The sequence below is a fragment of the Diplotaxodon limnothrissa genome, linkage group LG1 (genome assembly GCF_057381915.1).
Source record: "Diplotaxodon limnothrissa isolate DT_005_m linkage group LG1, D_limnothrissa_male_GT1.1, whole genome shotgun sequence".
Classification (NCBI taxonomy): Eukaryota; Metazoa; Chordata; class Actinopteri; order Cichliformes; family Cichlidae; genus Diplotaxodon; species Diplotaxodon limnothrissa.
Window position 1 is genome coordinate 30245435 of NC_140596.1, and position 12968 is coordinate 30258402.

Here is a 12968-nt window from a genome sequence, read left to right on the forward strand (position 1 = left end):
TTATGATTCTGTGTTTATCAGTTGCACCATGCATCGTATGAATGATGGACTGGAGACACATTTCTTATCTTCCACATTCCTGCAGCCAGTCTCACACACACAGACGCTAATCTGCCAAAGTCGAAGGTGACTCACACCAACGCACACAAATCCAGACATTAGGGTTATTCTCATTACTCAAGCTACATTTCTCATTCTTTATACTAATTTGATTTACACGTGATTTGACTTGAATACGAAGCACATATGGATAAACTCTGTTGAATTTAGGTTGAATTTAAAGTCAATCTCTTTGACATTTGTTTCCAACACAGTCAGGATGCTGTGTAAAATTTTAAATACAAACAAATACAAAAAAACAAAACAAAAAAAAAACAGAATCTGGAAAACTATATCTTCATTTTGAATTTGATGCTGGCAGGATGTTTCAAAAACACTGGAACAGGAAAACACACCAGTGCTGGTTCTGGTTCCAGGTGGAGCATTTACCTATTAACTGAATTAATTAGCAACACTGGTGTCACATGTCTTGATTCAAGATCAATAATCCAGGTGAAATCCCAGAAGGCTGATTCAGGCAGTGTTGGGACTAACGCGTTATTAAGTAACGGGTTACAGTAACTACATTATTATTGTAGTAACGAGCACAGTAACTAGTTATTATGCCAAAATCAGGAATGCGTTAACCAGTGGCGTCGTTAGGCCTATTTTAGGGGTGCTGAAGCCTCCCTAAAATATTCTTAAGCCCCCCTAAATAATTTGGTGGGGTTTTTTTTTTTTTTTTTTTTTTTTTTTTTTAACTTATTCGATTTTTTTTTTACAGAACTTGCAGACAAATTCAATATAAAGATGCAGGAATATGAGTTTAAAGAAATAATAATATAAACCTGTCGCTATTCACACAAATATGATCATAACTCGGTTGGTCCCTTTCGCTTTACATTGTTAAGGTAGCGTCAGTGCTTCGTTATCCAATCCCTTCCAGTTGTTCACAGGGGACATCCACATGACTGAAAATCCAGTCCTCGTTTTCACTGCTACTTTACACTCCGCTCGTATACACCTGCAGAAACACTAGCGTGCATGTGGCAAACGGCAAGAAATCATGGATATACGCAAGTTTTTCAAGAAAGTAAGTCTTCATCACTGGCTGGTAGTAACAATTAGTTAGCTCCAGCTAACAGCAGAGAGTCCCATGTAAATAATGAACCAGGTGCTCCCCATTTTGTAAATAAAAACCTGGCTAGCGCACTAAGTTAAATTGTTAGCATAATGTTAATTTCTGTCACTCGTTTTAGCTCTGAAAAATCCAGCTGAGCTCATTCAGGTATAGTTATCATCAGTGGAAATAATAATAATCACTCCATCCCCATTAACCTGTAGGAGTCAGGGCAGAGGAGCACAGAGAGGCAGAGGGGAGAGACGTCTGCTGGAGAGGTGAGTCAAAGGATGGAGTCATTTGTGATGGAGACAGTCTGATTAGAATTTTATGGGACTCAATATGGATATGAAATATAAAACATTTCAGTCACGGTACAACATATAAGACCTGTTTAACTTGAGCTTTTATTTAGGAGAGTCAAGGTTAGAAAGTGGAGAGAGCAAAGAGAGAGATATGTATATAAGTCAAATTAGCCTGACTCACATATTTTTGAGGGTTCTATTTTAATATTACTTCAATTCAAGTAATTTAGTAATATTTTTCAGGGCTTTAAATTGCAACCATTTTAGTCACATGCGTGCTCAAAATATAATGTTTGTAACTTCAAAATATTTGGGAGCAACAAATTACTGTGGAGCGGGAGCAGAAGTCATGATATTAGCAATTTACATTACAATTCAGTATGTTTTAATGTATCTTGAAGGGTGAGGCAGAAGGAGTGGCTGAGGGAGAAAAAGGTCAACAGGCAAGTTCAAGTCAGAGAGAGCAAGGAGAGACAGAGGAGCTGCAGCAAATAGATCGAGAGGCAGAGGAAGATCAAGTTATTACAGAGAGAGGAGAGCAAACAGGCCAAGAGAGGGAAAATGATGAAGCAGCTGCAGCAACTCATTCTACTACAGGGTTTGATTTAGGTGACAAAGACACAGGGCCCAGACAGGTGAAGCTGAAGAGCTATCCACATGATACTTTTGGTACACAGAAGCGAGCATTTAACCACAGCTGGTTTGAAAAGCACAACTGGTTAGAATATTCAGTCAACCAGAATGCAGCTTTCTGCTTCCCATGTAGAGTGTTTGGCAAAAACATCAAACATGATAGTTTGGTCAGTAACGGTTGCAAGAACTGGAAGAAAGCTTTAGTCATCTTTGGCAAGCATGAAATGGCACAAACACATAAGGACAGTGTTGTTACATGGAAAAGCTACCAGGGAACTAGCAAACAGGGAAACGTTGCACAGATGATAGCAACTGCAAATGTGAGGGAGATAGTCGAAAGAAGAGAGTATCTCAGACGAATTGTTGCAGTCACCTCTATGTTAGGGAGACAGGGACTCCCTTTTCGTGGTCATGATGAAGGTGAAGACAGCCCAAACAGAGGGAATTTTCTTGCGTGCATGGAGCTTTTGAAGGAGTTTGATCCTTTTCTTCAAAAACATAATCCCCCATCAAATGCACAGTATATCTCACCAACATCCCAGAATGACATGATTGACTGTTGTGCCCAGGAAGTTACTAGTGTCATTGTATCTGAAATGACAAAGTCTAAAGTCTATTCCATCATGGTGGATGAGGCAAGGGATAAAAAGGCAGAGCAGTTAGCTGTTTGTGTCAGGTACGTGTCAGAGGGGGCAGTGAAGGAGCGTTTCCTTGCACTTGCAGAGATAAAATCATTTGATGCCCAGTCCATTGCAAATGAGATTCAGCAGCAGATCCAAAACTATGGTCTTGCAGAGCTTAAGTGTGTAGCACAAACATATGATGGTGCAGCCGTTATGAGTGGCTCCACTGGAGGTGTACAAGCACATTTTAGAAGGCTCCATCCTGAGGCTATCTATGTGCATTGTTATGCTCATCAACTCAACCTGGTTTTGTGCAATACTTGCAAGGCTGTCCCAGAGGCTGTGGAGCTTTTCAGCTTGTTGGAGTGTGTGTATTCTTTCTTCAGCACCTCCCTAGTCAATCATCATAAGTTCATGGAGACTCAGGCAAAGCTTGGATTGACAAAAACTGAGCTTGTGCAACTTTCAAACACTCGCTGGGCATGTCAGTTGCGATCAATCAGTGCAGTTCTTGAGACATTGCCTGCCATTTTGGAGTGCCTATCTGCAATTGGATCCCCCATAGCTGTTGGTCTCAGAGCAAAGCTCTACAAGTTCTCAGCAGTCTATGCACTACTGATGTTTCAGTCGATTCTGTCTGTAACCGAAGGACTCCACAAATTCCTGCAGAAAGAGACTTTAGACCTGGCAGAAGCTTTTATCTGCAAACAAGCTGTGTGTGACACACTTAAGGGCAAACACTCAGATGCATTTGCTACAGAGCTGTATGAGAAAACCAAGGCCCTGTGTAACACCCACAGTATCCCTGAACCAGGTGCCAAGACAAGGCACAAACAGAGGAAAATGGAGGATTTTGTCCTGGAGGCAACTGTGGGTTCACGCACTGAATTGAACAACTCAGACACATTGAAAAGAGAGTTACTTTTCCCTTGTGTGGATCGGATGGTTGGCGAGCTTGATCAAAGATTTTGCAGTGTAGATGCAGGGCTGCTAAAAGGCGTCCAGGCATGCAGTCCTAAATCTGAGAACTTCTTGAGTGAACCACACTTGAATGAACTTGCAAAGCACTACAGACTTGACCTGAAAAAAGAGGAGGTTCTGGTGGCCAGAAACTTTCTTACCCGGAAAACAGAGGCTGGATGTCCACCCAAAAATATGTTGTCTGTGTACAACCTCCTTGATTCAGACATGTTTCCCTCTCTGAAGGCAACCATCCAAGTTGCCCTAACAGTGCCTGTCAGCAGCTGCTCGTGCGAACGGTCCTTTAGTGCACTGCGTCGGCTGCACTCCTGGCTGCGTCAAACAATGGGTCAGAAAAGACTTCACAGTCTTGCAGTCATGTCTATTGAAAAAGACACGCTTCAGCATCTGAGTCACAACAGAGTGATTGACCGATTTGCCACTCTTAAAAACAGACGTCATTCTTTGATGCTTCCACCCACCAAGTAACTGGTGATTGCAGCCAGAAAAATGTACTTTTTTATTTTCAGTTTTTTTCTTGTTATTGATGCAGCAAACACATTTCCTCTGTTTTTTTGTTGTACTGTATTATAAAGCAGACTGAAATAAAACAATAGATCTATTGGTGGCCTAGGATGTTTAATCTGTCCAAAAAAGTAGGAAAACAATTTCTCAGTCTTTGTTTTCTGTTTGTGAAATTTTGTGCTCATTCACTACGTTCGTTCATGTCGTGTGCATCTCTTGGGGGCTAAGCCCCCCCCTGTCCTTAAAACCTAGTGACACCCCTGGCGTTAACCATTACTGGGATTTAGATAGGGTCGTTATTCGTTACTCCGTGCGGTGGCTATCGTGGAGCTTCCACAGATTCAGTAACATTAGCAAGTGGTGGAGGCCAGCAGGTGGATGAGGGAAAGGGGACGCAGGAGGAGCAGAGACCCGAGGCGGGTCGCCAGTCTGAGTGTCAGGAGAACTGAACTTCAGGTAAGAAGTTATGACCTGCAGTCTATCTGGATCAGATATAAACCAAGTTTAGGTGTAGTTTGTTTTCTTTATGCTGACTTTTTCGTACTGCGTGCTAGCTAGCATGACGGGGTTTTATACAGCTGGGTGGGTGCTATGTTACTGATGTTGAACTTTATTTTATTCATAAGGTTAGTTAGTAGAGTTGCGAACCATCCCGTAAAAAACGGAATCGTCTCGTATTCAGAGAAAATATTACGCGTTTTGTATTGAGGTGAAAAGGAACACAGTTTGTCCCGGACTTCAGCTACACAGCAAATCCAGCATGTCCAAATTAACACTGTCGGATTTGATTTCAACACTATTAAAGTGTCTATATGGGTCCACACCAGAGAGTGTTAATTTAACTCTTTTTCAAGAGTTGGTACGTTAACTCTGATTTAGTGTTAAACACCAAATCTGTCTGGAGTTGATAATTTAACACTTGGTGTTAAGAGTTTATATATTAACTCTCAAAGAGTATTTTAGTTTAACTACGTAAGAGTTATCTTCTAATTCATTCTAAAAAGCGGGAATTTTACTGTTCTGAACTTCTAGAAATTTCTTTTGGAAAAAAACATTTACTAAAAAGACGCAATGGTTTTTGAAAAACATTTATTCTGAACTGTGCAGCGGTGACGCTAATCAGAAGGCTAGTCCAATTTCCCCAGCCGTTTACTTCCGGCCTACCCGACCTTCTGAGGACCCGGCCCATGTAGACCGTGAAGGCCGGGTCCTCAGGAGGATGCAGCCCATGAAGTTGGACATGACCTTTCTCTCGGCTGAACATGGAACACACTCACACGCACATATACGCACATACACTGACACAGACCTACACTCACCCCCTCCAAACGCCTTCGAAGCTTATGTCTTCTATGTAGTGTATAAAGATAAATAGAAGCTGTTCTGTTTTATTCACCTGACAAAAAATTCTTGATTGTAGAGATGTAGTGAGATGTGCTGATTCAAGTGCTATGTGCTGAGGTGGGTTTTTTTTCTGTCCTCAAACTGATCTCCCTGTTGGAGCTCAGTCTGGGGGAGTTCTATTTTCTCCGTCTTTCCTCATGTTGTGCATTTTCCATTGTTATACCTCTCTGACCTGTCTTCCCCATGTGATGTTGTAATGTATGAATGGTCGGAAGGGTTGGCAAAGGTCGGCAGCCTTAACCCAACAAATTTCCCACGCGTTGGACTAATAAAGGTTATCGTTATGTTCATGGCAAGAGCAAAAAGGATGGGCGAGTTCGTGCACTGATCAGTGTATTTGGACTTATCCTCCTTTGGGATCCACACCCCCCTCCGCTTGTCTCCACTGTTTTGCTACCTTGCCCCTCCTCCAAATCACTACTCAGTAGCTTTGGACAGTTCTTATAAACTTTGCAAGGTACTCCTCCCCATCAAATTCCTGCTCTGGTGCAGATGGGTTAATCAGGGCTTGACACAGACCAAGATTTTGCTCATATTTCCATTGCCAAGAGTCGTATTTCTTTGATCCATCTGGTAGGATTCTCTTCCACCCCCCGGTAGGTTGACTTGTAGCTTTAGTGGGATCTTCCTCTTGCAAGATGCAACTTGGGATGCCACCCCTTGCTGCCCCTGTGCCGTCTTTCCGAGCTGTCTGCTGTCTTTCCAACTGTCACCAATCTATTCTTGGTGGTCAACCTGGTGGTCACTGGTAATTCCAGAAAACAGCTGATGATACATCATCTGGTGCCCCTGGACAAATCATCAGTGATGTAACCTGGGGTCATTGGGGTTTCGGGTCTTTCAATAATCAGACCCCTTCTCCCAGGCAACCCCAGCTTTTATAAACAAATATCTTATATATCAAGATAATATGTCAAGATAAAAATATCTTGCTGGCATGAAATTATGTATTGTATATGAAATTAGTATATATTCAAAAAAAGAAAGAAAGGAAAAGAAAAAGAATCCTCATTTGTTTCAACATTTAAATTTGAAAAAGGTCCAAACTTTTTTTTTTAAATGTTGAACATTTTAGAGCAGTGTTTTTTTGTTTTTACTTGACTGACACGAGCTGTTACATGCACAAAGGAGGTTTGCAGTGAGTTTTGTTGAAATCTTTAACTTAAAAAGATTAAAGCAGTTTTATTACTGATTGCAATGTTTTGAAACAGACATTCTGCTCTACTATCTTCAACTTGAGTTTAACATACTCCAGTCTAAGGTCAGCTGATCAGTTGCTTGTGGTTGTTCCTAGAAGCAGACTAAAACACAGAGGAGACCAGGCCTTTGCGGTTACCTAAACTTTGAAACAGTCTGCCTTTTTACACTATTACCTCTGCAACACTCAACATTTTTAAAACCCATCTGAAGGCACATCTTACTCCCTAGCTTATGATTGAGTTATTTTTGATTTTGTGTCTTATCTTATATATATATATTATTTTTCTTTTCTTTTTTTCTCAGTTTGTACAGCACTTTGGTCAACCTGTGTTGTTTTTAAATTTGCTAACTTGATTTCTGCCCTATTCGATTCTTTTGTAGACTATTCTAGTCTATTCTATAGACTCATTTTGCTCCTGTTTTTCCTTTTTTTAAATTTGTGCACCTAAACGCACCGCTGTGCGCGCTCCTGCGGATTCTCTGCGCGTCCCAGTCATGTGACAACACCTCACCACGCCTGCGCAAAGAAATACAAGATGGCGGAGAGTGCGGAACTGAAGGTAAGGCGCAGCCTGAAATCATTATAAATTTACTCGGTTGCGAAGCGATCGATTGTTGGGTCACACAGTTCTTCAGGGGTTTAAGTCTCATGGGGCAGAGATCCTGTCAGATTTTGTGTTTATTGGGCAAAAACTGCCGGAACTTTATTGAACCCGCGAGCGCCAAAGCTCGCACGAGCATGTTTATGTTGATATTGAGACGCGCTGGTTTGGCTGAACTGACCGTTTTCTTCGGCACACCAGATGCTGGCAGGGCGGTATTCACTTCACAACCAGTCTCTGCCTCCTCTTTAACCCCGAAAGAGACGGTTCTTCTCCTCGCGGCAGTGGCAGTTGTCTCCGTGCCGACGCTCGGCTCGTAAATTCGGAGAATATAATGTCGGTTTGCAGGCTTTGACGTGCCGACAGCCTCCAGACTGTCAGTGTGTGTGTGGACATGACAGCGGCTGCACGCCTGTTGGTTTACGTTAGAAATAAGTCCCCTCCGGATTAATGAGCACTTATTAATAATTAGAAACTGTCGTGCGTGGTGTCCGGGCAGAGGCCGAGTGTGGCCGCGGGCGGAGTAACACTATCCCGCCTGCTCAGTAATACCAGCGACTCCTCCGTACCTGTTGATACACGCACAATAAGACGCACCGCTTCGCCTAACGGTGCTCCTGCAGCTGGTTGCCGTTATATCAGCACCAGGTGCGGCTTCCTCGCCAGGGCATCCGACCCGCACCTTATGCGCTGTATTGCCTTGGCAGCGTGGCAGAGCCCAGTTTGAACATATCTAACAGTTATTGATCAGAGTCTTGGGCTATTTTTAGATCCCTCCCCCTCCGGTGTGTTTCCACTGCCTGTCCGGGATCTGTGGATCTATACATGCTCCTTTGTGCCAGCTGCTGCTCAGCTGCACTCACTATAATGAACAGGTTTGTAGATACATCCTCTGCCTATATTGAAAACACACGTGTGGTCTTAATATAAAGCTTTGCAGTTCATATTTCAGATATGTATGAATGTGTGTGTGCAGCTCTTTTTTTTGAGACACGTGTTTTCTCCACATTTTTATTTTCTTAAGTGCTTGCAGTAGGGCAGCAGCTGCTGTTTATTTTCATTGTCATTTAATCAGCAAATAGTTTTCTAGATCTCCCAGTGGGAAAGAGTGCGAAAGCCTAATCTAAGAAATCACCTGCAAACAGACTGTCTAAAACATAGAGACCCAGGCAGTGAACTGATGATCAGCTTTTTTCTTTAGATTTGCCTTTATGATTACCTGTCAGCCCACAAACATGGCTCTAGCCCTCCTTGTGGATTTTTTTGGATTGTACTTCAAATAAAATTTGAGCTCTAGCACGATGTGATGAGCGTGTTTAGCATCATGTTTGGAACGGGGTAACAGATTTGTGCAATGCTGCACCTGCTGATATGCACGAAAAGAATGGTGAGGATTTCTTGCATTGATCGCTGCTGACTGTTCAGTAATGATGAAATGCTGATGAAACTTCACACCGAGTATTTATAGATTTGCAGCATCATACAGGAGCCATAAAAGGTGCTGAGGAGAATCTGAGAAAGTTATTTATTGGTTACAGTTTCAGGTCTTTGAAAGTGTTAAACTTACAGTGGTCATGCACTTACGATTTCCCGTGGACAGTGTCAGATCAGTGACAACTCAGCTGATCTGTGGTATTCAGAAATTCAAATAAAATTGGAAAAAGGGTTTATGCAGCAATGGCATTAAAAAAACAAAAAGAAACAACACTTTTTTTTTTGCCCCCTACTTCTTGAACTGTATGGTTGCTTTTTGTCCTAAGTGTGTGTTTCTAGAGCTCTGCTCAAACAAGTAAGGCAGTGAACTTGTTTGAAATGCTCGACCTGAGCTTAGTGTAACAGCCCAGTATGCTGTTACACTTGGTAAACCTAAAAAAAGGTGCACTTCACCTGTTAAACGAGTAGTTGCTTGCCAAACCTCCTGCGTGAAAGGAAGCGTTTGATCACTTTGAGGGGCTTTAATTGCGTCTTTCTTAGAAGATGCCGAGGTAAGAGTGAATCATTCTAGTGCAAATTTCAGAGTGCATTCCTTCCATTCCTGAAGCATTTTAATCAAATGGCTCGTGAACAAAGAGTTTTCCGAAAGATGCACTTTCTTGCTGAGCAGTGCAGATTCTGCAGTTTTGGAATTTGCTATTAATCCAAAGTATGTCCAAAAAATGAAAAACAATTAAAAAAAAAAAGTGAAGCCCGGAGCGATTGTGGCTCAAGAGTTGGCAGTTCGTCTTGTAACCGGAAGGTTGCCGGTTCGAGCCCCGGCTCGGACAGTCTCGGTCGTTGTGTCCTTGGGCAAGACACTTTACCCTACCGCCTACTGGTGTTGGCCAGAGGGGCTGATGGCGCGATATGGCAGCCTCGCTTCTGTCAGTCTGCCCCAGGGCAGCTGTGGCTACAGCTGTAGCTTGCCTCCACCAGTGTGTGAATGTGAGAGTGAATGAATAGTGGAATTGTAAAGTGCTTTGGGTGCCTAAAAAAGCGCTATATAAATGCAATCCATTATTATTATTCTTAATATCACATCTCAGACCTGTGGCAACTTTTTAACAGCTGCTTTAACGCTGTAAGATTTCAGCACCCATCAAAAATGAATGCAATTAGGCAGAAATTGGGCAAAGGGAAAACAAAAACAATAATAAAGCAGGCATCTCTGCTCCTGGAGCTCCCACACAGCTCTCTGCAGAGTGTGGGCATGCATCATAGACCTGTAATTGGCCAACAAAGCCCAGAGGAGGTGCAGGTTCAGCTCCTTTTCAGGAATTACAGTTTGCTGAAAGGTTACAGAGCCAAAATCATACCCTACCCCTGCCTTAAACAAGTGACATAGACACTGAAAAACACTTTATAAGACGGGTGTGAAAATAGAGTCAGCTCACAGTTGGGGATGATTCACAGTGCACCCATGATAATTTTAACACAGCTAAAAATAAAACCAAACTAATTTTATCTTTATTTATTTATTTGTTTATTTATTTTTCTGTTTAGGCCAAGCTGCAATTCAGATTTGATGATGTTTCAAATCTTTAATTGAAAAGTGGCAAAGCACAAAACGGCTGCTTTTCTAACAGACAGGCGTCTATGTTTCATTTTCTGGATTTGAAGTTGTTGTTTTTTTAATTAAGCTTATACGCTTTTCAGCACTTTAAGGCTTCACTTAAACTCATTTTTGCAGGATGATGTGCTGTGATTTGTTTTATGTTTCATTGAGTGATTTTTAGTGTTTATGTCAGAAAGTTCCAGTCGCTCACGGGGATGTGAGCAGATCAGATGAGCTCCAGGACATCACCATTTTAATTCCAGCAGCTCCTTCACACCTGAGATTTTCTTTTTAAGTGTTATTTTAACGAATTGAGGGTCTCTTCTGTTCTTATACACCACGTTGTGGTTTTGTCACTTTGGGTGGCATCAGATAGCTGAGATGTTGTGCACTGGGTTGGCTGGTCCTACTTCTGAGCTTTTTGTGCAAGTGTGGAACTGTCACAGTGTGTGAAAGAAGCGAACGGCATTAATGAAAAGGAAAGCGTGTTAAAATCGGCGCTCTGGCAATCTTTAAGCACAGCTCTCTGCTGTACGAGACGTACCGCTGCAGCAAATGGTTTTCCATCGTCGCAGTCGAGCAACAAATGTGAACTTTCTGATGTTTAAAATAAGAATCTGGTTGATAGCCAGTGCTCTAACAGTGTTTGTGAATATTTATTGTCTTTTATTTTTATGCCGGGGAGACAAATATTCATTATTAATGAATAACTGTCACAGTGTCTTTGAATGAGGACAAATTGAGCTGGTTCAAAAAAGAAGGGAAATAATCAGATTCTTTTATGAGGGAACTTGAAAAAGAAAGTAAATGGCTTTTTTCCTGTGGAAAAAAAATGACCAAAAAAAGAGATTAAAAGTTTTAAATTTATTTCCAAATGAGTCGCTGGTTATTTTTGCTCCTTAATGATTTAGTGGATCGAGCTGTAACGGCAGCCACAGTTTGGACGTGTCTGCTGGATTGTTTTGAATGTCACCAAATAATGAGAAATATCTATTGCAGTGTTCCTAAATGTCAAGGTGACTTCTTCAGATGAAAACCCAGTCTCCGATACAGTGTGCTGAAGAAATGCATTTGTTTTGGGTTGCTCTAAGAAACCCCCCCAGAACTGTCATTTTTAGTTCTGCTACACACCCGTGAGCCACAGTATTACAGCTAATCTACAGATGAAGTGCATGTTATAGTTATCATGCACATGCAGCGAACATCTTCGAGTGGACGTGTAGTGTATGGGAGAAATGGGCAGGTGCAAAGACCTGAGGGCCAGCTCGTTATTGCCGTGCGATTGTTTTGGACCTGAAAGGATCCGCAGCTGACGTCTGAGTGCCAGATATCACAGCCACCTTCAGAGGTCTTGTCCAAGCCTTGGCAAAAGACCAACAGCATTAGAGGTGGGACATGCTGTTCTGGCACGTCACTGTATATTGGTTTGCACTGCTGCGCGTTACCTTCAGGAGGCCTCAGGCTGTTTATTATCATACTTTGTGTGGCGAACTGCCGCACGAATCTGCAACGCATCTACTCTCAGACGCCATCCACGCTTGTGAAAGCCTCTGATGTTGCCAGACCCCCCCCCACACACACACACACACACACACTCACACACACAAAAAGGAAAAAAGAAACGTGTCCTGTTGCGTTGCATTTTGTTTCACAGGAGTCCCGATCCTCCTCGGCTTCTTTGAACTGTCTTCTCTCTTCTCAGGAGCTGCAGCAGCAGCAGCAGCAACCTGGCAATACAAATAACTGTCTGTGCGCTGGCGGCTTATAGGTGGAGACAGTCTATTTGTAGAGCCTGTGGCTAGGTTAATCCCTAATGATACAGGCACTCTTCTCTGCTCCCTTACATCCTTTCAGCACCTGCCTATTTCTCTCATTGTCACTGTCATTATCACTGCAGCTGATTTCCAGTTTAAAGAGGAGCAGACGTAAACGTGGAAGGGGCTAAGTGTGAGTGATGACTGCTCTCGCGTGTTCGGGTATTCGCAGTTGCGTTCTTACGCCAGAAAACTTTTCATAGCATCATCCCAGATGCAAAAATGTAAAAAAGAACAAAAGCTGTGATAGGTGAAGACGCACGACAGCTCAGAGCAGATGGCGTAAATCTCACAGTGTGAAACGTGCGCCAGATGTTGCACGTCTCATCTTTTACAGAGATGTCAGAGGTGCTTTGCAGTGAACCAGCAGGAACAGACGGCTGCAGAAGGACAATTATTTTATTTATTTATTTATTTTTTTGCTGCTTCTCTGAATTCGGTGAAGTTTAGGTGTTTTTATTCCCAGATAACAAGCGTACTTTGTCGTGAGGCGCGGACTGATCGTTCAGTCCAATAAAACCTGCGTTTAAGCTCAATTATTGTCTATGTTGCCACCAATGAGAACACGCCGTCATGCGGTTATCGATTTTGTTTTTGTCCCCCGTTTTGTTTTCTTAATATTTTTTATTTTTTGTGCTGCTCTGCCGAGACTGAGCTTTTCATTACTCCTGTGGTGATCTGTTACATAGTCCTGTTGCCGTGGAAACATGTC

The 12968-nt window shown here is 42.4% G+C and overlaps 2 protein-coding genes across 2 annotated transcripts in view; both read left to right on the forward strand.

The window, feature by feature from the left end:
* The first annotated feature begins 2446 nt into the window (after nucleotides 1–2446).
* Nucleotides 2447–4232, forward strand: LOC146640007 (zinc finger MYM-type protein 1-like). The gene has a single exon (XM_085357083.1). It carries the CDS (start codon nucleotides 2475–2477, stop codon nucleotides 4167–4169), a length of 1695 nt encoding a protein of 564 aa, XP_085213209.1. The 5' UTR covers nucleotides 2447–2474; the 3' UTR covers nucleotides 4170–4232.
* Nucleotides 4233–7351: 3119 nt separating this feature from the next.
* LOC146640008 (E3 SUMO-protein ligase PIAS1-like) overlaps nucleotides 7352–12968 on the forward strand; it is a 52822-nt gene continuing 47205 nt past the window's right edge. Inside the window, exon 1 of the mRNA XM_085357087.1 lies at nucleotides 7352–7369. The gene's annotated coding sequence lies outside the window, so the exon portion shown is untranslated. The remainder of the gene's footprint in view (nucleotides 7370–12968) is intronic.

Excerpts from the sequence above, each read along its gene's own strand:
- LOC146640007 (XM_085357083.1), top strand. The coding sequence starts at position 2,475 with ATGTTAGGGAGACAGGGACTCCCTTTTCGTGGTCATGATGAAGGTGAA.